Source organism: Dama dama, chromosome 25, assembly GCF_033118175.1.
Source record: "Dama dama isolate Ldn47 chromosome 25, ASM3311817v1, whole genome shotgun sequence".
NCBI classification, from domain to species: Eukaryota; Metazoa; Chordata; class Mammalia; order Artiodactyla; family Cervidae; genus Dama; species Dama dama.
The window spans coordinates 27692656-27713924 of record NC_083705.1 but is presented as its reverse complement, the minus strand read 5'-3'; the positions used below and the strand labels follow the sequence as shown (position 1 = coordinate 27713924).

General features: G+C 38.8%; 1 protein-coding gene across 2 annotated transcripts in view; it reads right to left on the bottom strand.

Moving 5' to 3' along the window:
• PDE4D (phosphodiesterase 4D) overlaps positions 1–21269 on the bottom strand; it is an 801730-nt gene that overhangs the window by 605224 nt on the left and 175237 nt on the right. Inside the window, exon 1 of one of the 2 annotated variants that reach the window (XM_061129753.1) lies at positions 11974–12163. The exons of the other annotated variant lie outside the window; for it this stretch is intronic. Within the exon in view, the coding sequence (XP_060985736.1) occupies positions 11974–12020 (47 nt within the window). The 5' untranslated portion in view covers positions 12021–12163. Of the gene's footprint in view, positions 1–11973; positions 12164–21269 lie in introns of those variants that run through there. 2 annotated transcript variants of the gene reach the window in all.

The following is a 21269-nucleotide window of genomic DNA, read 5'->3' as shown; positions in this document are numbered from 1 at the left end:
AACCCACTCCAGTATTCTTGCCTGGAGAATCCCCATGGACAGAAGAGCCTGGCGGGCTACAGTCCATGGGGTCGCCAAGAGTTGGACAAAACTGAGCAACTGTGTACAAGCAGAAGCAAGGATATATATAAGGATATGTATGCCGGAACAGGAAGGAAGGTAACATCAATACTAACAGAAGCTGATCTGTATGCGTTAGACTAGAAAGGCAGAACCCAGTTGAGCAGGGCCTCCTCAGTACGGTGTACAATGTATGTGCTCAGTTGTTCAACTGTGTCAAACTCTCTGTGATTCTGTGTTCCTCTGTCCATAGAATTTTCCAGGCAAGAATACTGGAGTGAGTTGCCATTTCCTACTCCAGGGGATCTTCCAGACTCAGGGATCAAACCTGCATCTCTTGCACCTCCTGCATTTGCAGGCAGATTCTTTACCACTGTGTCACCTGGCAAGCCTTCATGGTATACAATACAGAGTCAATACATTTTCCAGGCAAAAGAAGAGGCTTTCAGGAGAGGACTATTTTGGAGGCTAGCTTGAGAGTGTAAGATGTATGAAAAAAGGAGAGAAGACCCATACATGGAGGCTTGGTTATGTCTGAGAAATGTGTCATGTACTGCAAAAAAATAATTAAAATAATATAAATATTATTAGTGAAGAAATGGACATATAAATAAAGATATGGACCAGCTACAGATTAATTTACCCAGTATTGTCTTCCCAGAAAGAGAAAACATAGACACCTTCAAGGAAAGAAAGACTTCTGTCCATAAAGTGAATAAACTGGTTACTGGTTTTTAAAGAAATGGCCTCCAACAAATAAAAATAAATGAAAATAATAATAAAATACTGAGAGCAAAAAAAAATTAAAAAAAGAAATAATGAGTACCTTAGATAAGGAATTGATTTGGAAGAACGGCATTTGAATTGTGTAGATAAACACAGTTCAGCAGGATGGCTGCCTCTGCAGACGTGGTTAAATTCTCCTGAGTATCAGAAACCAAGGTGCGTGGGAAGTATTTATGTTCAAGATGACAATTTTTATGGAAATTTCTAGACGTTTTCTAAGGGTAGGTGATTTTTATTGAGGTTAGAGAGATGAGGAGAAATGCATTATTCCCCATAATTCAAACTCAGTCCAAGATGTTTTTCTAGCACATGCTGAAGGGTTCCAAATATATGATACATAAGAAGCAGGCAGCCAGTCCTCCAAACAATAAAGAACTGAGGGGAAGACCTAGGTGAAAAGGGGCCTGCCACTAAACAAGTGGATTTCCTTAGGCAACCTGGTTAGCCTTTCACAGCCTACTCTCCTAATCTGCACAATAACAAAAGCCAGAATTCACTGGTTCCTTATTGGGTGGCAAGTGCTCTCATTTAATCTTCAGGTCACCCAAAGAAGTGAGCACTATTTATTAAATCTACTTCACAAGGAGGAGAACTGAAACACAAAAAGAGGTTAGATAATTTACCCAAGGTTACAATCTTAGGAAGTAAGTAGCACACCCTTGTCACGGATATGGGGGAGGATTAAATGAGACACTGTATATAAAACATTTAGTCTATACCTGGCATTAACATCTCAAATATTTATTATTTATTATATTTATTATTATTATCTTTATTATTTTAATAGCATAAGTTCCTTTGCTTCATCTCAAAACATGGCACAGTAACATCATTTGAATAAAGCAGAAGGTTACTTAATTAAATAATACCCAACTATATAATTTTTTGTTATTCATCCTTTTCTTTGCATATACTCATTAGTTGAGGAAAAATTTATAGAGTACCACCTGCCTGCAACACAGGAGACCCCAGTTTGATTCCTGGGTCGGGAAGATCCGCTGGAGAAGGGATAGGTTACCCGCTCCAGTATTCTTGGGCTTCCCTTGTGGTTCAGCTGGTTAAGAATCCGCCTGCAACGTGGGAGACCTGGGTTCGATCCCTGGATTAAGAAGATCCCCTGGAGAAGGGAAAGGCTACCCACTCCAGTATTCTGGCCTGGAGAATTCCATGGACTGTACAGTGCAGGGGGTCGCAAAGAGTCGGACACGAGTGAGCAACTTTCACTTTCACCTGTGGGTGGTAGCACTGTGCCAGAGCTCGGGATACAAAGCAGAACAAAGTGGTCCAGATGGCTACTATCATGAAGAGACGGGAACGTGATCTGTTATCACGAAGTCTCACAGGTTAGCTTGGTCACAGAAAAGGTCCTGGAAGCAAGATCTGCAGGGAGGCCTGGCCAAATGTGATCCGTCTTTAAAATGGTGACATCCTGATCCACCAGAACATCTTAGTTTTCTCAAAACTAAACTTGGGGTCGCACAGAGTTGGACATGACTGAAGGGACTTAGCAGCAGCAGCAGCAGCAAACTTGCCTGGATTATTTTCTAGAGAATGTGATTTTTCCAAATGTTTTTTCATTTAGAACTCAATTCCCAAGACTCGGATGCCATACTTTATGATGTGTAAGAGGTCTCTTCCACTACTCTTAGTGACCCTGGGGTCTTACCAATTTGCCCACTATCAACTTGCCAAAATTTCTTCTCTAAATCATCAACAGCTGCTCCATCACAATGCCAATTTGTTTTAAATGCACTAAGTAAGCACTCATACACAAAGAAACTCAATATCTCCGTGTCATTTCTTAGACTAGACGGAGGCTGGAAGAACAAGGATAAGCTCGAGAACTTCAACCAAGAGAAGAGTTGGGAATATAATGGACACGAAAATGGTACATAAGACATATTTTCTCAATTACTGGTGATTTGGGCCTCCCTGGTTGCCCAGTAGCTAAGACCCTGTGCTTCCACTACAGAGGGCATGGGTTCCATCCCTGGTCGAGCCAGTTCCTCATGTTGCACAGAGTGGCCAATTACTGGTGATATCAGCATTAATAGACATAAAGTTGCCATCTCACCCATGAACAAGGCTGCTATTTAAAAGTTTCATGTAGAAGGAATTAAGCCAAATACCTAAGGCTGACAGACTAAGGATTTTCTGCAGGAGGGGCTTTTTTTTTTTTTTTTTTTCTTTTTTTTTTCAGGAAAACATCAGACTTCAGCCCTAGAGTAGCTTATGGATCAATGCATTATTTCACAGTATTCCATTTAACTGAAGAACAGTTATGCTTCGACAAGCCAGAAATGAGTAAACTGATAAGGCAATCTTCAGAACAGTAGGTATTTTTTTTCATGGCACCACAGTGATTATTCAGTTCAATGCCCTCATCTTCAGACTTAAGAAAAACATGAACTAAAAGGAAGGGAATACTGAAGTTTCCTTATAAGTGACTGGGACTGCTCAGGACCTTATTTAGAGCTTTGGAGCTGAAGCAGAATACCCACAAAAAAGCCCTGTACAAAATAATTGTGAGTACTGGAAACCAAGGATATTAAAGGAGAAGTTCTGCTAAACTGGGAGAAAGTTCTAGTAATGAGAAGACATAAAAGGAATTCATAACAGCTCCCAAACTCCTGGTACATGATAGGGTTTATAACTATGATCTAAAAAAATTATAAGATTACTTAAAATGTTCCCTTAATTTACATCTTATATTTCTCACCCCCCTCCACTTCAGGTATCATGGAAACATAAAAGAGAATTTAAATTTATAAGTAATTAAACTAGGCTATGCTGGTTCTGGCTAAAGTCATATGATGCTTTGTTGCTTTCAGTAAGTTTCTCAGAGACTGGTGACACTTTCAAGTCAACTTCAGAAGGATTTTGAAGAAATCTTTGTAAAAGCAGGTTATATCTATACGGATGTGTGACATTACAACATAAACCACACACAGGTAGGCTCCTAGTAAAAAGTGAGCAAAGTTGAATCATTTTGCCTTTTCTTCCCACTGTGATTCTTATTCATTTGAAGATAAAATTCAAGGTGCAAATCTTAGAACTTCTGTTTGTCACCCCAGAGTTATTTCCAGGTAGCTCAGAAAATCTCACAATTCTAAATCAGGCCATGAAACTGGAACTACAGTCTAGTTAACATGTTCATAATACAGCGTCCACCACTACCAAGAAAAAGACAACAATGATAAAGTCAGTTCTGCATTCTTTGGAATTCCCAAAACACAATCAACAGGAGAAATGCTAATTACAAAACAGTTTCTAATTTAGTAATTAAGGATTGCTTCATTTCTGTCACATAGCTGTCCCTTTTCTTAACATAATACTTTATGTGAGTAATTTTCAAAGCAGAGTAAAATATCCTTCATTGACTCCACATATTCATTTAGCATCATCAACTCTTTCCAACTCACTGGACACTCTGACACTTCCACCTTCAGAAACCTTTCCAATTTCCACAGAAACTGTCCAGTAACTTGACTCAGCTCTTTCGCCTCCCTTTTCATGACCCTCCCTCTGAGATCTTATCCTAATTTTTAACTCTCTCTCCCAAAGAAAACAGAAGGCCTGAGACAAAATCTTGTGTTCCCCTTCTAACTCCCTAATCTCTACAACATTGGCTCCATCCTCCTTCACCTCCCTCCTACCTTGGGGGAAGGAATGTCCTTCATGCAGTCTTCAAGTCCTATCTCTAAATACTTCCTTTGGGGTATACTCCCTGATGCTTAAAATTATTTGGTGATCTTCACTAACTGCTGGGTTTCCTCCCCTTCTTCCCTTCTCTCTCCCCATGTTTGTATCTTTCTTGTCCAAAATTTTGAAAGGAGTCTGCACTAGTTTTCTGTGCTTTTATAACCTCCTGAACTAGAACTCTCCCCAACTTAAACTACTCTTCAAGGTGTTGCCAGTAACTACTAACTCTTGAAGCCATCAGACATACATTTAGTCCCTCATTTCTAGACTTCTCAAAAGTATTTAGACCAGCCAGTTAAGGTGCTTCTTCCTTTAAACTCCCATAACATTCTGTACATTCCTGTATTAATGTGCTCCCCACCGTTCCACAATCATTTGTTTCTGCGGATGTTCTCCTCACTCGTCTGTGAATATCTTCAGGGCAGGACTGTTATCATATTTATCTGAGCATCCCCCATGTGCAAATAGATCAGCATGTTCTAATCCACATATTCTAATCCAATTCACTAAGAATGGCATTTCAACAGCTATATTGTGATTAAAATGTTTCTTTGGCTGTTTTGCATTAGCTCTGATTGTAGAAAATGCTCATATTTTTTACCTGTGCAAAAAAATTTTTTTCCTAAAGACCTGTAACTAGAATACTTAGAAGAAAGTAATAACGATGGAAGCAAAACCCAAAGCTTGTATGATTTTTATTGGCAGCAAAGTACTCTCATCTGATTGGCACATCTGCCTTTGAGGTAGTGGTGTAACTCAGGTCAAAGGAGGGCCAGGGCAGTGCCGTGGGCAAAGGAAGAACTGCCTCTGGCTTTGCACAGAAACTCTGTCCATTCACCAGGCTCCACAGTCTGCAGTTCTAACTCACCTGCCTAATATGTGAGATGTGGGGCATCTCTCCTAATATACCTGCCCAGAGACGCACCTTTCCCTAACTCACAGAATAAAAATCCCATTGGACAAGAGTGGCCCCGGGAACAAGGGTCACTTCAAATTCCTTGTAAAATCTTGAGAAAACACAGAAAGATCTGCTGACATGGCTGAAGTACAGGTCATAGTCTGAACAGGAACAGGAAGGGTTTCTCAGGGAAAGGTCTTTGATATTCACTGGGCACTCCATGTACTTCCCCAGCTTGCTAACTAACAGGGAATCTGCTTATTTTCTCTGGTGATATCACTAAGCTATTTTCCAGAAGGTTCACAGACAGGCATCTGCCACAGAACAATATGGTGAATCAAAAGACACTGGGTTTTCAAATGAGGCCAGAACTGTTTTTCAGTGGGTCAGCTTCCTTAAGTAATAGACATGTGACTCGGTGCAAGTTCTTTCCCCTCTGTGGGCCTTACTTTCCTCATCTGCCAACAGGGGTTCAAATAAGACCCACCTCTGAAAGTTACTGTTGCCATTAACAGACGTAATTTATGTGAAAATATGTGGCCTGGGTTCAAACAGTGTTGATCTCATCCATGAAATGCTTAGTGGTTATATTTGTTATGTACAGCAAAGAAATTCACCCAAGAGACTTTAGCATGTCATTCTTAACAGTCTAATAAATTATTTTTAGCAATGTGCTATGAAAGTTCCCTTAATGGTCTACTCTTCAAAATGAAGCTGGTAAATAGCCACTGAATTGTTTTCAACAGGTGGTGAAGAGCTCTGAGAGCTTTCACAAGGTCACACAAAGCAGTAACACGAGAGTTAGAAACCTGGAAGGGTTTTCTTTTTTATTATTTTTCCCCAGCCAATAATCTACCATATAGAATCTGGATTATCCATCTTTGAAACCAAACATTTATTCTTAAACTTTACACAATATAGTTTCCAGTTGAAATATATTTCCTTGGGAGTGTTTATAGGCTGGTACTTCTGTAATAACTAGAAACACCATTCTAGGTGAGCACACGTGTGTGAGTGCACGCTCAGTTGCCTGAGTTGTGCCCGACTCTTTGTGACCCTATGGACTATATCCCATCAGGCTCCTCTGTCCATGGAATTCTCAAGGCAAGAATACTGAAGTGTGTTGCTGTGCCCTCCTTCAGAGGATCTTTCTGACCCAGGGATCTAACCTGCTTCTTTTGAGTCCCCTGAACTGGCAGGTGGGTTCCCACCTGGGAAGCCCATGTAACAGTCCATTGAGTGGTAAATAGTTATAGAAATTAACTTTGGTCTGGTGACATTTTGGAGCTATTGTAAAAAAAAAAAAAGAAAAAAAAGGTAGGAAGACTCTATAGTTAGGGTTATCTATGAGCACAAATATCTGTGGGGTGTGATTGAAGGAGGAGAGGAAGAGAGGAAGTGTGACTATTGTTCAAAAAAGAAAGAAAGAAACTTCTAACCTGAGGCAAGTGGGAAACTGGTTGTTAAGTTCCCTCCTTGGGATCTTCCTCTTGTAATTCTGAACTATTTTCCTTCTTCCCTTCCTTGCTGTTTTTCTTGGAACCTGGATACGATAGCCTTCGTGGGAGTAACTCAGTTAACAGTCAGCTAAAGTGAGTGCAGAAACAAAGGAGTGGAAAGTGAAGAATTTAATAGAAGAAAAACAACCTAAATCCATAGCTAATCATTTTCACGTGATATTACCGTCTCCCTTTTTTTATATGTAGGCATTGTCTGACACCTCTGTCTTGGGCCACCCACTCAGCTCAGTGAGGAGGTAACCTGTGAGCGTGTAAAGTACACAAACTATGTTACTACAGCGGAAAGTCTGCTGCAACTGAAAATTATGTTTCATTTTCATAAGTTGTGGGCACACTGATACTGCTAACGGCAACTTTTCTCCTCTATCACACCATTGCTTAATCAACTTTTTACAAAATTTTAAAGAATGAATTTTCATTTGCATGTTTAAATTAGAAGGTATTACTAACAGAAATTAAGGAGACTATAAACTAAAGGCACTAAAATAGAGTAAAACAGAAAGCCAAGAGAAAAAATTAGATGTTTAATGGGATCAGTACTTCATCTAAAGGAAAATCTTTGCTAAGTTGTATCTAAACCTGAACTTATGCCTTAAACAATGGCTGACTTTACCACTGAGCCCCAGGGATTTGTGAACACAATGAGTTTGTGTAATTAGAGCTGGAGCTAAACTTTACTGGTCATAAGTGTTCACAAACAAATTGTATGTGGATTCTGGAGTTTCTGGGTAGTTCTGTCACTCAGAGAAAGAGACGCTACTAAAGCAAGGTCAGCCATGACCTGAAATCTCATTAGAAGACAAGCAGACACTGGCAGAATTTTAGGTTGACTAAAATGAGCAGAGCTCTGTTATCTTGCAGGAGACTTAATCCATTTTGTCCTTCAAAGCATACAGTCATCAAACACAATGTTTTTCCCACCCGCTAAAACTTTCATAAGCCAAGTGAGACAGTTACATGTAGTGAATAAAACCTAAACTCTGGGAAATGCAATTCTGGGTTGAGTTTCTGTAGTTTTGACATATGAAGAGAAGAAAAACTTCAAAGATGTGATTTTAACAGTCTAGATTAGAAGGACCATAGTTTCATTAAGAAGCAGGCCATCTTGCCTTTCTCTGATTATTTACACATTGGATTTACTGTTGAAATTTTATATATACACATATATATGCATACATACATAAATGCACACAATATTATTGATAATATCTTGCTTCATTCAATAAATGAATTAGGTCAAAGAAAACAAAACAAAATGAGTTAGTATGTGAGGTGAACTCTTGCTTTACTGAGGAAGAACCAAATCGTGACCCATTAGATTAAATCTTATTAGGAACCAGGAAAGGGCAAGTCCAATGGAAGGATGTGAGGGCCTAGAAAAAGGAAAAATAAGCCTCAGTGTTGAGTCAAAGTGCTATAATCACCCCATGTTGCCTCTTGATCAAAGTGAGGTCTCGGAATCATAAAGAGAGTTTGGTAAAAGGACTGAAATGTGTGGACTTTAAACAATAAAATCCTAAGCCTCAATTAGTCCACCACCATCCACAGTCACTGGTCCCAAATCCCCCAAGGTTTCCTCAAAGGAGCCCACAGAGCAGGATGGAACCACCTTCCCCGGCAGGGGCCTTTGGCTTCCACCTCCCACTGTCCTCTGAGTCTTCTGAGTTCATTGTAAGAAGGATGCCAAGGTATTTCAATAAAATGACCTCCTAAATTTTATATATGTAAAATTCAATTGCATGCAAGATGGGCCTGGCATTTCTGGCATGAAATTTCAGAGCATTTATAAACCAGATTATGCAAATTTATTGTGTATTTTTAAATAAAGCAAAAAGCTACAAGCACACGCTAGGCACACTATATTATGTGCCTCTTATTGGACCCCTGCATAATGATCCTGCGCTTGGTGTTTCTAAAGAGTCCTCTTCATTGCTACGAGATGAAATTTAAATTCCTAGAAAGCTGACTTACATCTCCCTTTTTTCAGCCACGCAAGAAGGCCCATTTCTAAATTACTAGGCTACCACTATATTCTCACAACTAGCCAGAATAAAAAAATAAGGGCTAACTATATAGTACGTATTTATGGAGTGAGATGAACCCTTATCTTTGTTTGGTTTGGCACTAAAAAGGTGGAAAAGTATAGTGGAAAGAAGCCTTAGCAATAAAATCCTCCAGCAAATTTTTCTAATGTAGATTTAAACAAGGAAAGCACATTCTTCTTACCACTCTTTAAGCTCTCAAAGGGCAGTGTTCTATTAAGACAAGTAATAAGACCACTTATTAACTTTAACTTGTAACCAATAAACTAAGAATTTGTCATACTATTGCTCAACCATCAACATACCAGCCCCGGGGCAGGAGGATGAGAATCCAAGAAGGAACTCTACACTAGGCTTCTACTGGAACCATTACCTCTGATGAACTTTTGAAGACTCCTCTTGGATCTCCTGCATCTCAAATTTCCCTCCTTGCGCCATCAAAAAGTAGAAGAGAATTAAGTGTGCATCTCTGTACCCTGACCACCCAAAGGGTTTAGAGCCTTCATAGAGATTAGATTGTGAAACCCAAGGCACACATCTCCTTTAAAATGTTTTTTATTCCCTGGCATTGAGCTGTTGCCAACTTCTGATCTGCCCTCTTTGTGGGAGAAAAAAAAAGACCTGCGTATGAGAATGAGGAAAAAGATTTGGAGATGCAAAGCAGAACAACTTGGCAAATCCTTTCTTCTTAGCAGGACCATTCATGAACATGGAATTCAATCCAACAGGACTCTTACATCAGGACAAAGGGAAAGAAGGTTTTTCTGTCAAGAAACACCTAGAATCTCTTACCATGGTATTGAGAGGTGAGGTTATAAATAAGAAAGAAACAACAATTAGGGAAGTTGAGACCAAGCACAACATTAATTTGGTCACCTGGAAAAAGTCACCACCTTCTTCCTTTGAGTTCAATATCTTATTAATGAATCCTCCTAAAGGGCCCAAGCAAGAACAGATACACAGAACACTAACGTTCCACAGTGGCTCTGTTTGCCCACAACATCAACAAATTGGCACGTCATGCAGTGAAATGGATGAAGGGTTACCTAGCTTCAGGCACAAAAGAAAACCACCAAGGCTCTCAACTTCTGCATACAGTTTTCAAACATATATGTTACAGGTTTAAAGCAGCATGAATAAGCACATTTGCATTCTTTCAAAAACTACAGGGCTGAATAGCTCATTTCTTTCCAGTCAAAAGCAGAGGTGAGGTAAATGCAACAACAAAAAAATAAAATAAAAGGTGGTGATAATGTTAGGCATTCAAAGAGTAAATTGCATCCTTCCTATTACAACATAAACAAATAGACCCAAACAGCAAAGCTTAGGCAGAACAAAAACTGTTGCTTTACAGCAAAGTACACTTTATAGAAATGAGAATGCTAATTTTATTTTTCCCTAAACGAATCTTAATAAAGGTACAAAAAAACCTGGAAGGAAGGCATAAGGAATTGTTTAAAAAAACACTTGACAAATGCCTACTATGTGCCAGGGACTGCTTCCAGGACCTTTTTTATCTTAGGGTTTACGACTACCTATCCGACTGTACTTGTAAGAATGACAAAGACCTCATTTGCTGTGTCCGACCCTCACCAGCAGGACAGGCAAGGCGAAAGCACCGAAGCTCCCGAGTTGGGAACTCGGATGATGCTCTTGGAAGTGGGCCACTGAGGTTTGCAGGCATGTCACCCAGGCGCCTTCCCCAGCCCCTTAGGGCCTGGGACAGTGGCTCTGGATGGCAGAGAAGGAAGATGCGCCACGGGGTCGATTCTGGATCCATCTGATACTGGCAGAAAATGAGTCCTGCCCAGTGACAGAGGATGTCACTCACCCTTCTCTGTAACTGATTTTCAGCTAACAAGCTCAAACGTCTGTAATAAACCAGTAGGGGATTTTGGTGGAGTTTCAAAATATCAGGATGCTTTCATTTGAGATACTGTCATAAAAGTAAATAGAAAACCCTCAGAAACCTGTATTTTTATGAATATCACTTATTCTAAGGCCAGCCAGAAAATACACCCGAGAAATATACTTTCAAAATGAGATATATTGCAGTATCCAAAGGAAACCATATTAGTAAGCCACAAAACCTGAAAATGTACCTTCACCATACATTCACAAAGTCTCTGCTATGAGAAATTGAATCCAGTCAACCCTAAAGGTGTGGTGAAAACAAGCAATTTTTAAATAGTGAGCTTTGCCCTTATACTACCCTCAGCAACTAGTTCCTATAAACGTTTAATCATAAACTCTAACAAGAAATGGTACACGATGTCACATGCCCGTGGACCTTAATTCATTATGCTGAACCTTAATACATGACCAAATATCATTGCACTAAGCAAGTTCCATGGGAGTCTGAGCATCTCATGATTCATCTGTTAGAATTCTATAAAATTGGTTCATTTTGGTAGAAATATTTCTTGAATAGTTAAAATATTCCTTAAATCTCAGGCACCAACATATCTTAACATCATTTTAAAATTGAGTCAGCATTCTAAGTTTTCCCTTAAACCTTCTTTTGGAAATTTTCAAAGACCTAAGACCAAGCAAATTGACATGAGATGCGTGTGTGTGTGTGTGTGTGTGTGTGTGTGTGTGTGTGTTAAAAAAAAAGACAAAAGAGCAAATACCAAATCCTAAACTTCCTTTTTCCTTTTACTTATTAGTTAAATAGTTGCCATTCTTAAAGTTGTTGTGGCTTTTTTTTGCTTTGGTCTCTCTATGAAATTTCACCACTTGTCAATGTCCTCATACCTGACTTCTTTGGAATGCTTTTATATTAACAAGTAATTTGTTATTGCATAACCAATACTTTCTCAGAAATATTTGTTTTTAAACATGTTTTACTTTTCATCCTCACATGAGACCGATATTCTTGTTCAAGACAAATCTACCTCTGGTACCTGTCATGGAATTTTAGAATTCTGAGTATTACCAACTGAAGGGGATATTGATTACTCACCATATCCAGGAATGCCTCCTAAAGGGGAAATTATTCACATGCATCATGTTGGCAGATCTTCTGTCATTAATATTTTCCTTGTCTCATATGTTACATGTGGTGATTTTCAAAGATGAATTCCAACTCTCCTGTTTGAGCAGCTATCATGGGCAATTATTGCAACAAGTATTGAATTCCAAAAAAATCCCCCCCAAAAAACAAAGAGCAACAACAAAAGCCCTTTCAGGGTTTGAAGAAAGAAACATCACAGAACACTGCAGGCACCGGTCCACCCATTTAGGTTCCAATAGTTTAGTCAACTTACTAAAATAACCAGTTCAATCGCTAGTCCTAAATGGTGGCAAATATTGTCCCAGTAAAATCCAACTGCCTGGAGTGGAAATTAATGCATCTTTGCAGGAAGGACTCTGGAATGTGGAAAAAAAGGAGTCAAAAGACAGTTTCTTGTTATCCTTGTTAAAGAAGTGTTAGAAGGGAAATGGAAAACTTCAGGTTGCTTGGCCATGCTGTCCTTTAGAAATGAATATTGCTTTTTCTTCTTTCTGAGGCACATATTCATGTGTGGTCACTTTAACGCAGTGCTGCCTTCTGAGACGTGTAGGACAAAGACCTGGGCAGAGGGGCTAGCAACCATGTATAACCAAAAGCCAACTTCTCTCCCCGTCTCAGAATGGCTGGTTTTCAACTGCAAAAGTAGGAAGGCAAGGATCACCAGGAGCTCCCATCATGACTTCAGAAGGTGCTGTCAGGAGAACATTCATTTCTGCTGCCAAGCCCCATAATAAGGCTGCCTGCTCTCTTTCAGTCAAATGACTAAGCTATTGATCCTCTCCCTGCAGAAACCCCTCTAATTTGTTGTTATCAAACCCATGTGCGGGCTTTTCATATTTTGTCTTGGAAAGAAAATGAATTTTCACAGCTGCAACTCAGACGTTGTTGTCTAAGAATTTCTAACCCCCCGTTGTCTTTCTTTTCTCTTCTCTTTTTTACCCCCAATTCAATTTCCCAGTAGGTGTCATTTACTCGGATGCTCTGACAGCTTCTGAAAGATTCTCACGCCCGAGCTATACAGACCTTGCATGCTTTTAAAACACAATGGCAACAGGCTCCCACTGGGGTCCCCCAGCGCCGAATATCCAGCAGAACCTTTGGAATCGTCGCAGCCGCCTCGTCTGCCCCGGGCTGCGCCTGCCGGCCGCCTCTGAACAGCTCAGGACACTTGCAGGCTCCGTGGTACAGTACATTAACTCTGCAGCAGCCAGCTCGGCCGCAGAGGCTGCCGCCCGGCCGGGGATGTGCTGGCGTCAAGGGGGCCCTCTAGGTGGGCTCCCAGACACTGCAGCAAGCCGCGCTCGCCTCCCAGGAAGAGCCGGCCACAGGGGTTAAAGGCACAGCTCACCCCAAAGGGCAGATTTCTCCTTTCAGTAAGTGATCGCCAGGCCAGACCAGCAAAGCAGCGAGAAACCTGTAAATAACCTCCCAGGGAAAAGACACCTTGAACAAATAGATATTAAGGAGGGAGGCTTTTTGTCAGCTGGGTGTTTTTTTTTTCCCCTCTTACCCAATGAAGAGAAAGGGAATAAAGAAGTCCACAGAGAACGTGCTAATGACAGGGTTTGGTCACTTCGATTCTCTTGTTCTTAATACACACACACGCTGGGGAGGGGGCGCCTGGCTAACTTGATGGTTCTGTAACCATTTAGCTACAGAGGACCACCGGTCTTTTTTGGAAAGGAAATCCTGTGGAAGCCAGCCCTGCGGAAGTCGGTTAGACTTCACTTGCAATTGCGCATGCCATAAAGCTGCTTGCTTGATTAGGGGGTGTGTGGATTTGAGAAGTGCTGAGATAAAGCCTTGCCATGCCTACCGGAGCTGTTCTGCATTTCCTCAAGCTTCCCCCTTTGTTGCAAAAATTCTGTTCAACAATCCCCTGAAAGCACCCCATCACTCTTGATGCCATTTTGGAGCAAGAATAAAATAGTAAACTCTTGTAATAGTAGGTTGGCACTTAAATGGTGTTACTCAGAAGTCAGGAGGAGAATGGACTTTACAGTAGCAGTGTACTCAATATTAATGTATCACTTTTAACTTAGTATTTAAAAAGGCTGTTATGCAATTACTTAATATTAAATGGAATACTGGCAACATTTAATACATCAGGCTATTATCTTCAGTTAGGATTTCCCCAGTGAGGCCCTGTCATAGCAAAAAACATTACACACACTTGGGGGTGGGGTTGGCATTGCCCACAAATCCAAAACCAGGTATAAAGAAATTTAGTCTTGAAAACTGCCATGATTTGGGGAGTTTTCATTTTGATCAAATGATGATTCTGATGACAGTACTGCTGGGAGGAGGAAGAACTGAGTGATTTATTTAAAAGCACTTTGAACTTGTAGGTTCAGAAAGATGGTATCACAGCTGAAAAGAAACTTGAGAATATTTCTTGGGATTTCCTGTAGCCTAGGCAGTGTCCTCATGAACTCCTTTTTCTAAAGGGAATAAATTCCACAATGCCATTTGTGATCTGAACCAGAAGATTTCAGTCTGAATTGCTTTTAACAAGCTTTGAATGCTTGAACCAAGCATCACTGAGTAATTCAAAATTTGTTATTTATATGAGATATTTAAATATTGCTTTTTAAGAGTAAGGAACACTTACAATGTCCGGGCCTCTGTACCAAGTGCTTTACAATATTATCTCATTTAATCCTCACAACAACACTATCAGGGATGCACTATTACTAGCCCTGTTCTACAGATGAAGAAATAGTGGCACTCCAATAGTAAGCAGTTTCCTCAAGGCCAAACATCTATTAAGAGTTACAGTCTGAGCCAAGAAAGTCTGTCTCCAAAGCCTGCACTCATTACCGCTGTATGTTGGTGCCTTTGTAGAGAATACCACCATGCATTAGTCCTATGTTTACTACAAGTTTTATGTTTACAGGTACTATTTTAGCCTCATGGAATCCTTCTGAGGAAAGTATGACATTTATTACGCCAGCTTTGGAGCTGAATCTCCAAAATGATAGCATTTGTTCATCATCATACATCATGTTAGTAGTAAATCTGGAAGAAAATTCAGATTATTTGATGATTATTTGACAGGTTGGTGTTCTCTGAGGATGGTGATAATAGAATAATGGATATTAACCTACTACAAAACCAATACTTAGTCCTCACACACATAAAAAGGCCTCAATGGAAAGTAGCAAATATAAATACCTTTTAAAATGATGTAGAAATTTATTTTCCCTATAATAGGCATTTATTTGAAATTTCCATTTTTTTTTCATTCATTCTACTCTGTTTGTATGCCAAAGTAATACCCATGGGTGAAATAATACTCAAAATATCTCTCTTTCTCTCAATTACCACACAGTTTAACATTCAATACTTGTTAGCTATGTTTCCATTTGTGGGCAAATAATAAATCACTTTAAAAATTTTTTAAAAACCTAAGCAATTTAGTCATCAGATTACTAGAGGAAATGTAAATTTAAAATATATTTAAACCAAGGGGAGATTTCAACTGAATATTTTTAAGTAAACTTTTGTTGGCTTTTTATTTCTATTTTTATAAGACACATCTGTCTAGAATAAGGTAACACATTAGAGGGAAAGAACACACAGGCGAGAAGCTATAATAAATAGTAGAAAAGCCAAATTTCTGCTAGAGGGATAAGAAAGAAAAAATATTATTTATTTCACAGCTCAGGGAACCAAAGACTACCTATTAATAAACAATCTTAAACTGAGTATTTTGAAAACTCCAGGCAACAAACATATATAAAAAATAGACTTGCTTAGAGAATAGAAATAGCTAATTTCTAGCATTTTTATCCCATGTATATTACAAACAGGGCCTTCAGAGTTATGACCACTATTTTACAAACTGATACTTCACGAAATGTATTTAAGATTTCACAAATGTGTAGTCTTCATGAAATAACATTTAGGCAGAACTAATAGATTTGTAATTTGAAAAAAAAAGTTCTGAAAGATGAATAATGTTGATGGAGTGGGGCAATACAAATCTGATTTTTCTACTAAAAGGTAATCATCTTTTCATAGAACTTCTAAGAGGTACAGGAGTAAGCATAAAATACTACTTTTATAGTGGATCCCAGCTCCACCATTTTAATCAATAAAAGAGCTCAAATTAATATTAGCAAGGCACCACAGGTTGGCACAAACTTCCTATAGCCATGTATAGGCTCAGCCCTAAAGACGAAAGGCTAGTTATCGTATCCTTTTTAAAATTTTAATCCCAAGACAAGCATTTCACGTTAACTATCCTCACAGGAGATTGATATAAGAAAGAAATTCAAAAGCAGGATGCTATTTTATTGATAAAGTATAAACTACAAACCCTGAGCAAACCAGAATACTGTAACATTTTCATGAAAGATTGTTTACTGTACTCAGAATCAGAAGAATTAACTAGTTAGTGTCCGCATGCCCTTTTCCTATAATTAAAGCCTCTTTCTGCCATGACTAGGGGTTATGCTTCCAAGAGTGATGGTTTTCAAACTAAATTCCTAGGAGTCTTGTGGTTTCGCAAAGTTGCCTCAAGCCAACTCAGGGCAAAGTGGAGGCCAGGTACCTTTTACTGTTTCATTCAGAGTTCCTTTGCTTTTACCTGTTTTATTTCTAGGTATGGCGTGAATAGGGGAGTTCTTTTAAAAATGTTCTCGAAAACATTCACAGTAGAAACAAAAATTAACACTTTCCAAACAAAATCTTATCTTTGCATTGCCAGGCTCAAGACTCCATTCTCTTCAAAGCCTTTCAATTTCACAATGAGTTTAATATAAGTGATTAACATATCTTTATGCTAATATAAACAAAGCATAATAAAGACATACCCTAGTCCAAACACTGTGTGTTTCCTAAACTCTTTGGTCACTTATATGACTTAACTCATTGATTTTCCCTGAGTTTCACTTTCAGAATGAAATTTTAATTTCAAGTGTTAAGGTATATCTTTCTGTCATCATCACATTTTGCTATAACCAACAGCTTCTCTCAGTGACTACCTCTTATATAACTTGAGTGAAATGAAGTTAAAACTCCTCTAGACTTAGATATAGAAAAGGGTCTAAAAAATGCTTTTTTTTAAATTAATCTTTTAAGAATACTAATTGTCAGTTCAGGTAATGTAGAGAAGTGTCCTGTTCTTTTGAGAGGCTGGATAACCTTTGTACAAAAATATTTACGTATACAAATTTGTTGTCCAGCCACCAAGTCGTGTCTGACTCTTTGTGACCCCATGGACTGCAGCATGCCAGGCTCCCCTGTCCTTCACCATGTTCCAGAGTTTGCTCAAACTCATGTCCATTGAGTCGGTGATATCATCCAACCATCTCATCCTCTGTCGGCCCCTTCTCCTGCCCTCAGTCTTTTCCACCGTCAGGGTCTTTTCTAATGAGTCGGCTCCTCGCATCAGGTGGCCAAAGTACTGGAGCTTCAGCTCGGCATCAGTCCTTCCAGTGAACATGAAGTGAAGTGAAAGTCGTTCAGTTGTGTCTGACTCTTTGCGATCCCATGGACTGGAGCCTACCAGGCTCCTCTGTCCAAGGGATTCTCCAGGAATCCCATGAATACTGGAGTGGGTTTCCATTTCCTTCTCCAGGGGATCTTCCCAACTCAGGGATTGAACCCAGGTGTCCCACATTGCAGGTGGATTCTTTTAACATCTGAACCACCAGAGAAGCCCAAGAATACTGGAAGCCTACCCCTTCTCCAGGGGATCTTCCTGACCCAGGAATCAAACCAGGGTCTCCTCCATTGCAGGCAGATTCTGTACCAGCTTAGTTACCAGGGAAACCCAGTGGATATACAGGATTGATTTCCTTTAGGATTGACTGGTTTGATCTCCTTGCTGTCCAAGGGACTCTCACGTCTGCATAATTTTTAAGCACATTCTCTATATTAGTAGTATGGGTATGAGTATATCTTAGTAAATAGACAATGCAGACACTTAGATATTCTGGGGGATATGACTTTTTCACCAAAAGCCAAAAAAGCAATTTATTCTTAAATTTTTCCAATAAAATGAAATTTATGCATACTTTTTGTTTATGCTTGTGTATGTACATCTGAAAGTGACAGTGTTAGTCACTCAGTCATGTCTGACTCTTTGCAACCCCATAGACTGTAGTCCAACAGGCTCCCCGTCCATGGAATTCACCAGGCAAGAATATTGGAGTGGGTAGCCATTGCCTTCTCCAGGGGATCTTCCCAATCCAGGGATTGATCCTGGGTCTCCTGCATTGCAGGTGGGTGCCTTCCTTTCTGAGCCACCAGGGAAGTCAGTTTTGTTCTACGTATTATATATATTCGGCTTCCCTGATGGCTCAGGTGGTAAAAGAGTCTGCCTGTAATGCGGGGGACCCAGGTTCAATCCCTGGGTCAGGAAGATCCCCCGGAGAAGGAAATGGCAACCCACTCCAGTATTCTCACCTGGCAAATTCCATGGACTGGAGCCTGGCAGTCTTCAGTCCATGGGGTCACAAAGAGTCGGACATGACTGAGTGACTAACACTTCATTACATATATATTATCAATTAATAAGCAAGTAAGAGTGACATCTCCGTATGTAGAATGAGACCCAAGATGACTGCCAGTCATCCTATTCCCACCCTTACCTCCCAGTAGGAAAAGAACATTCAGGTCAAATCCTCTCTCCCACCCCAACAGAAAACCAATCCCTGTGGAAAGGAACAGCGTCTTTCTCTGTGTATTTGTAACACCAAAAACGTTGTTGGCACTCAGTCAACAAATGTTAACTAATGACCATGTTGATAGTGATGGCTTCTCGTTTCTGGCAAGTTCTAGCAAAGCCTGAAGGCACACTGTTCGGCATCTTTATAACTGAAATAAGAAGGGCACTTCATGAAGACATGGTTTCAACTGCTAAGAATCAGGGAACTGGGTCATGTTTCAGCAAGTTGCTAGTTCATTCAATTTCCACATGTTCTTATGACCAAGGTTACAACCACCAACAGCAAAGTGTAAAAGAAATGCATGGAACATCTATTTTGATCACCTAAAACCAAGAGATGCTTTGATGGAAATTTTCATGATTTAACTAATATAACAAGTTTTTCTGGATCATATAGCCTAAACTTAAATTTTCCCATCTTAAATGTTAAACATATTTATAGGATAAAATTCTCATATCATCAAACACATTTCATAACTGGGATATTTAGAAAGCTTGCTAAATTCTACTTTTAATATTTTTGAAAGCAGAAGTGTTGGAATAACTAATTTTAGGATACAAAGAAAGAACTTACTATTATTATTTATTATTCAAAAATCAAATGTGGAAAAAATCTACAGCAACTTTGAAGAGTAAAAGTCGAATTTGCATTCTGTCTTAGAATCTCAAGATGTGAGCCCTTAATTTCAGTTTCTGCCTTTCACTTATGTGTAATTTTGAATAACTCACTAAAAGTCTGTGAGATTCAATTTCCTTATTGTAACAGAAATAATAGCAAATTTACAGGTCGTTATAATTTTTAAATTTTGGGGGTAAATTATAGAAAATATTTTGTAACGTGAAGAGAGCTCTTTAAATGTTGCTCACATATACTTTTGAGCTTTTTCCTGGGTGGCGCTAGTGGTAAAGAAACTGCCTGCTGATGCAGTAGACAATAAGAGAGGTGGATTCAATCCCTGGATTGGGAAGAGGAGGGCACGGCAGCCCACTCCAGTATTCTTGCCAGGAGAATCCTATGCACAGAGGAGTCTGGCGGGCTACAGTCCACAAGACTGCAAAGAGTTGGACACTACTGAAGCAACTTAGCACGACGCACATATTCAATCTTTAGAAAATGTAATAAAATATTCTTCACCTGGTTTGCAATTTACAAGGATATAGCATTGGAAGTCCCTTCTGAAATGTAATTATATCTCATTTCTAACTTAAACTTTTCTAAAAGCTTTGTATCATATCAAATTTAAAGAAGCAAAAATATTTACCATATAATAGTTAAGGCCCAGCTTCAATATATACCATGTTTCTGGGACAGTACAGATTTCAAAGAATGACTTGGAAAAAACACCTGAAATATTGGTAGGTGAAAAAAAAAAATCTCAACCTTTCAGAGTAATGTTTTTAATATGAATTACTAAATATGAATTAAAATGTGCATGTGAATACAGATATATATTTATGCCAATTAGAGGAAAAGAACCAGAAGGATATACACCAAATACTGGTAAACTAATTATCTCTGAGATAAGGAAGTAAAAGTAGGTTTCTTTAAAAAAGGATTTTAACCTTCTACTTTACATATTTCTGGGTTGATTAATTGTCTTGATTAGAATATTTCCATGTATTATTAGCATAATTGAGACAGCAATGAAGAGAAAAACATATCTAGTACTTATTAAGGAAGTATAGTCATTTACAGTTAATACAGATATATTGGAATTTCAAAACCACGTTTCTAATAATTTCAGAATCTCTGATTTGAAATATCTAACCTCAAACCTCAAAGCTGAACAGTGAGAATTAAAATATATATTCAAGAATTCAAACACTCCACTAACATTATTAGCTAAATCAATATCAAGCCTTATAAAAAGAACAGAATAATTGATTTATTATTTTTCACATCTGTACAAACTAACTGGGGCCAAAAGCATTCAGAGTTGGAACCACTGACATTAAACTATGCCTACTTACAAAATGACATATTTGATTACATATCTTGATAACAGGATGTGCTTATTTTACTTCAGCTCAAATATGTACGTATTTGCAAACTTGTCTATTTCCTAACTTTGTAATTCTGCTCTTACTTTGTGTTTGCTGGTCGATTTCTTTTAAAAAAACTTAAGATAGTTACATATCTACTATAGTAACAGTATATACTATATATGTTTCTGGTCCAGGTAAATCCAAGAAATTATTTTTATCTACTTGTAGAATGACATAAGATGGATGATCTACTATTTATATTTTTAATCTAATTTATTGGTTCTTTAATATTCTGGCATCAATCACTATTGGTCCTGGGTTTAAGTGCTTTTCTAATTGCAATTTTGGGAGGGTATGTTTTCATAGTCATTTTCATTGGAAGTTAACAGAGGCTACATCAAAGTCTCCAATTAGATGTCATTTAAAATCCAAAGACCTCAATTACTGTTTCCAGTACACACACACACACACACACACACACACACACACACTCCCACTTACACACCATTAACAGTTAACTAAGTAAAAGCAAATATGACTATATTTACAAATTAAGGGCTTCCCCGGTGGCTCAGTGGTAAAG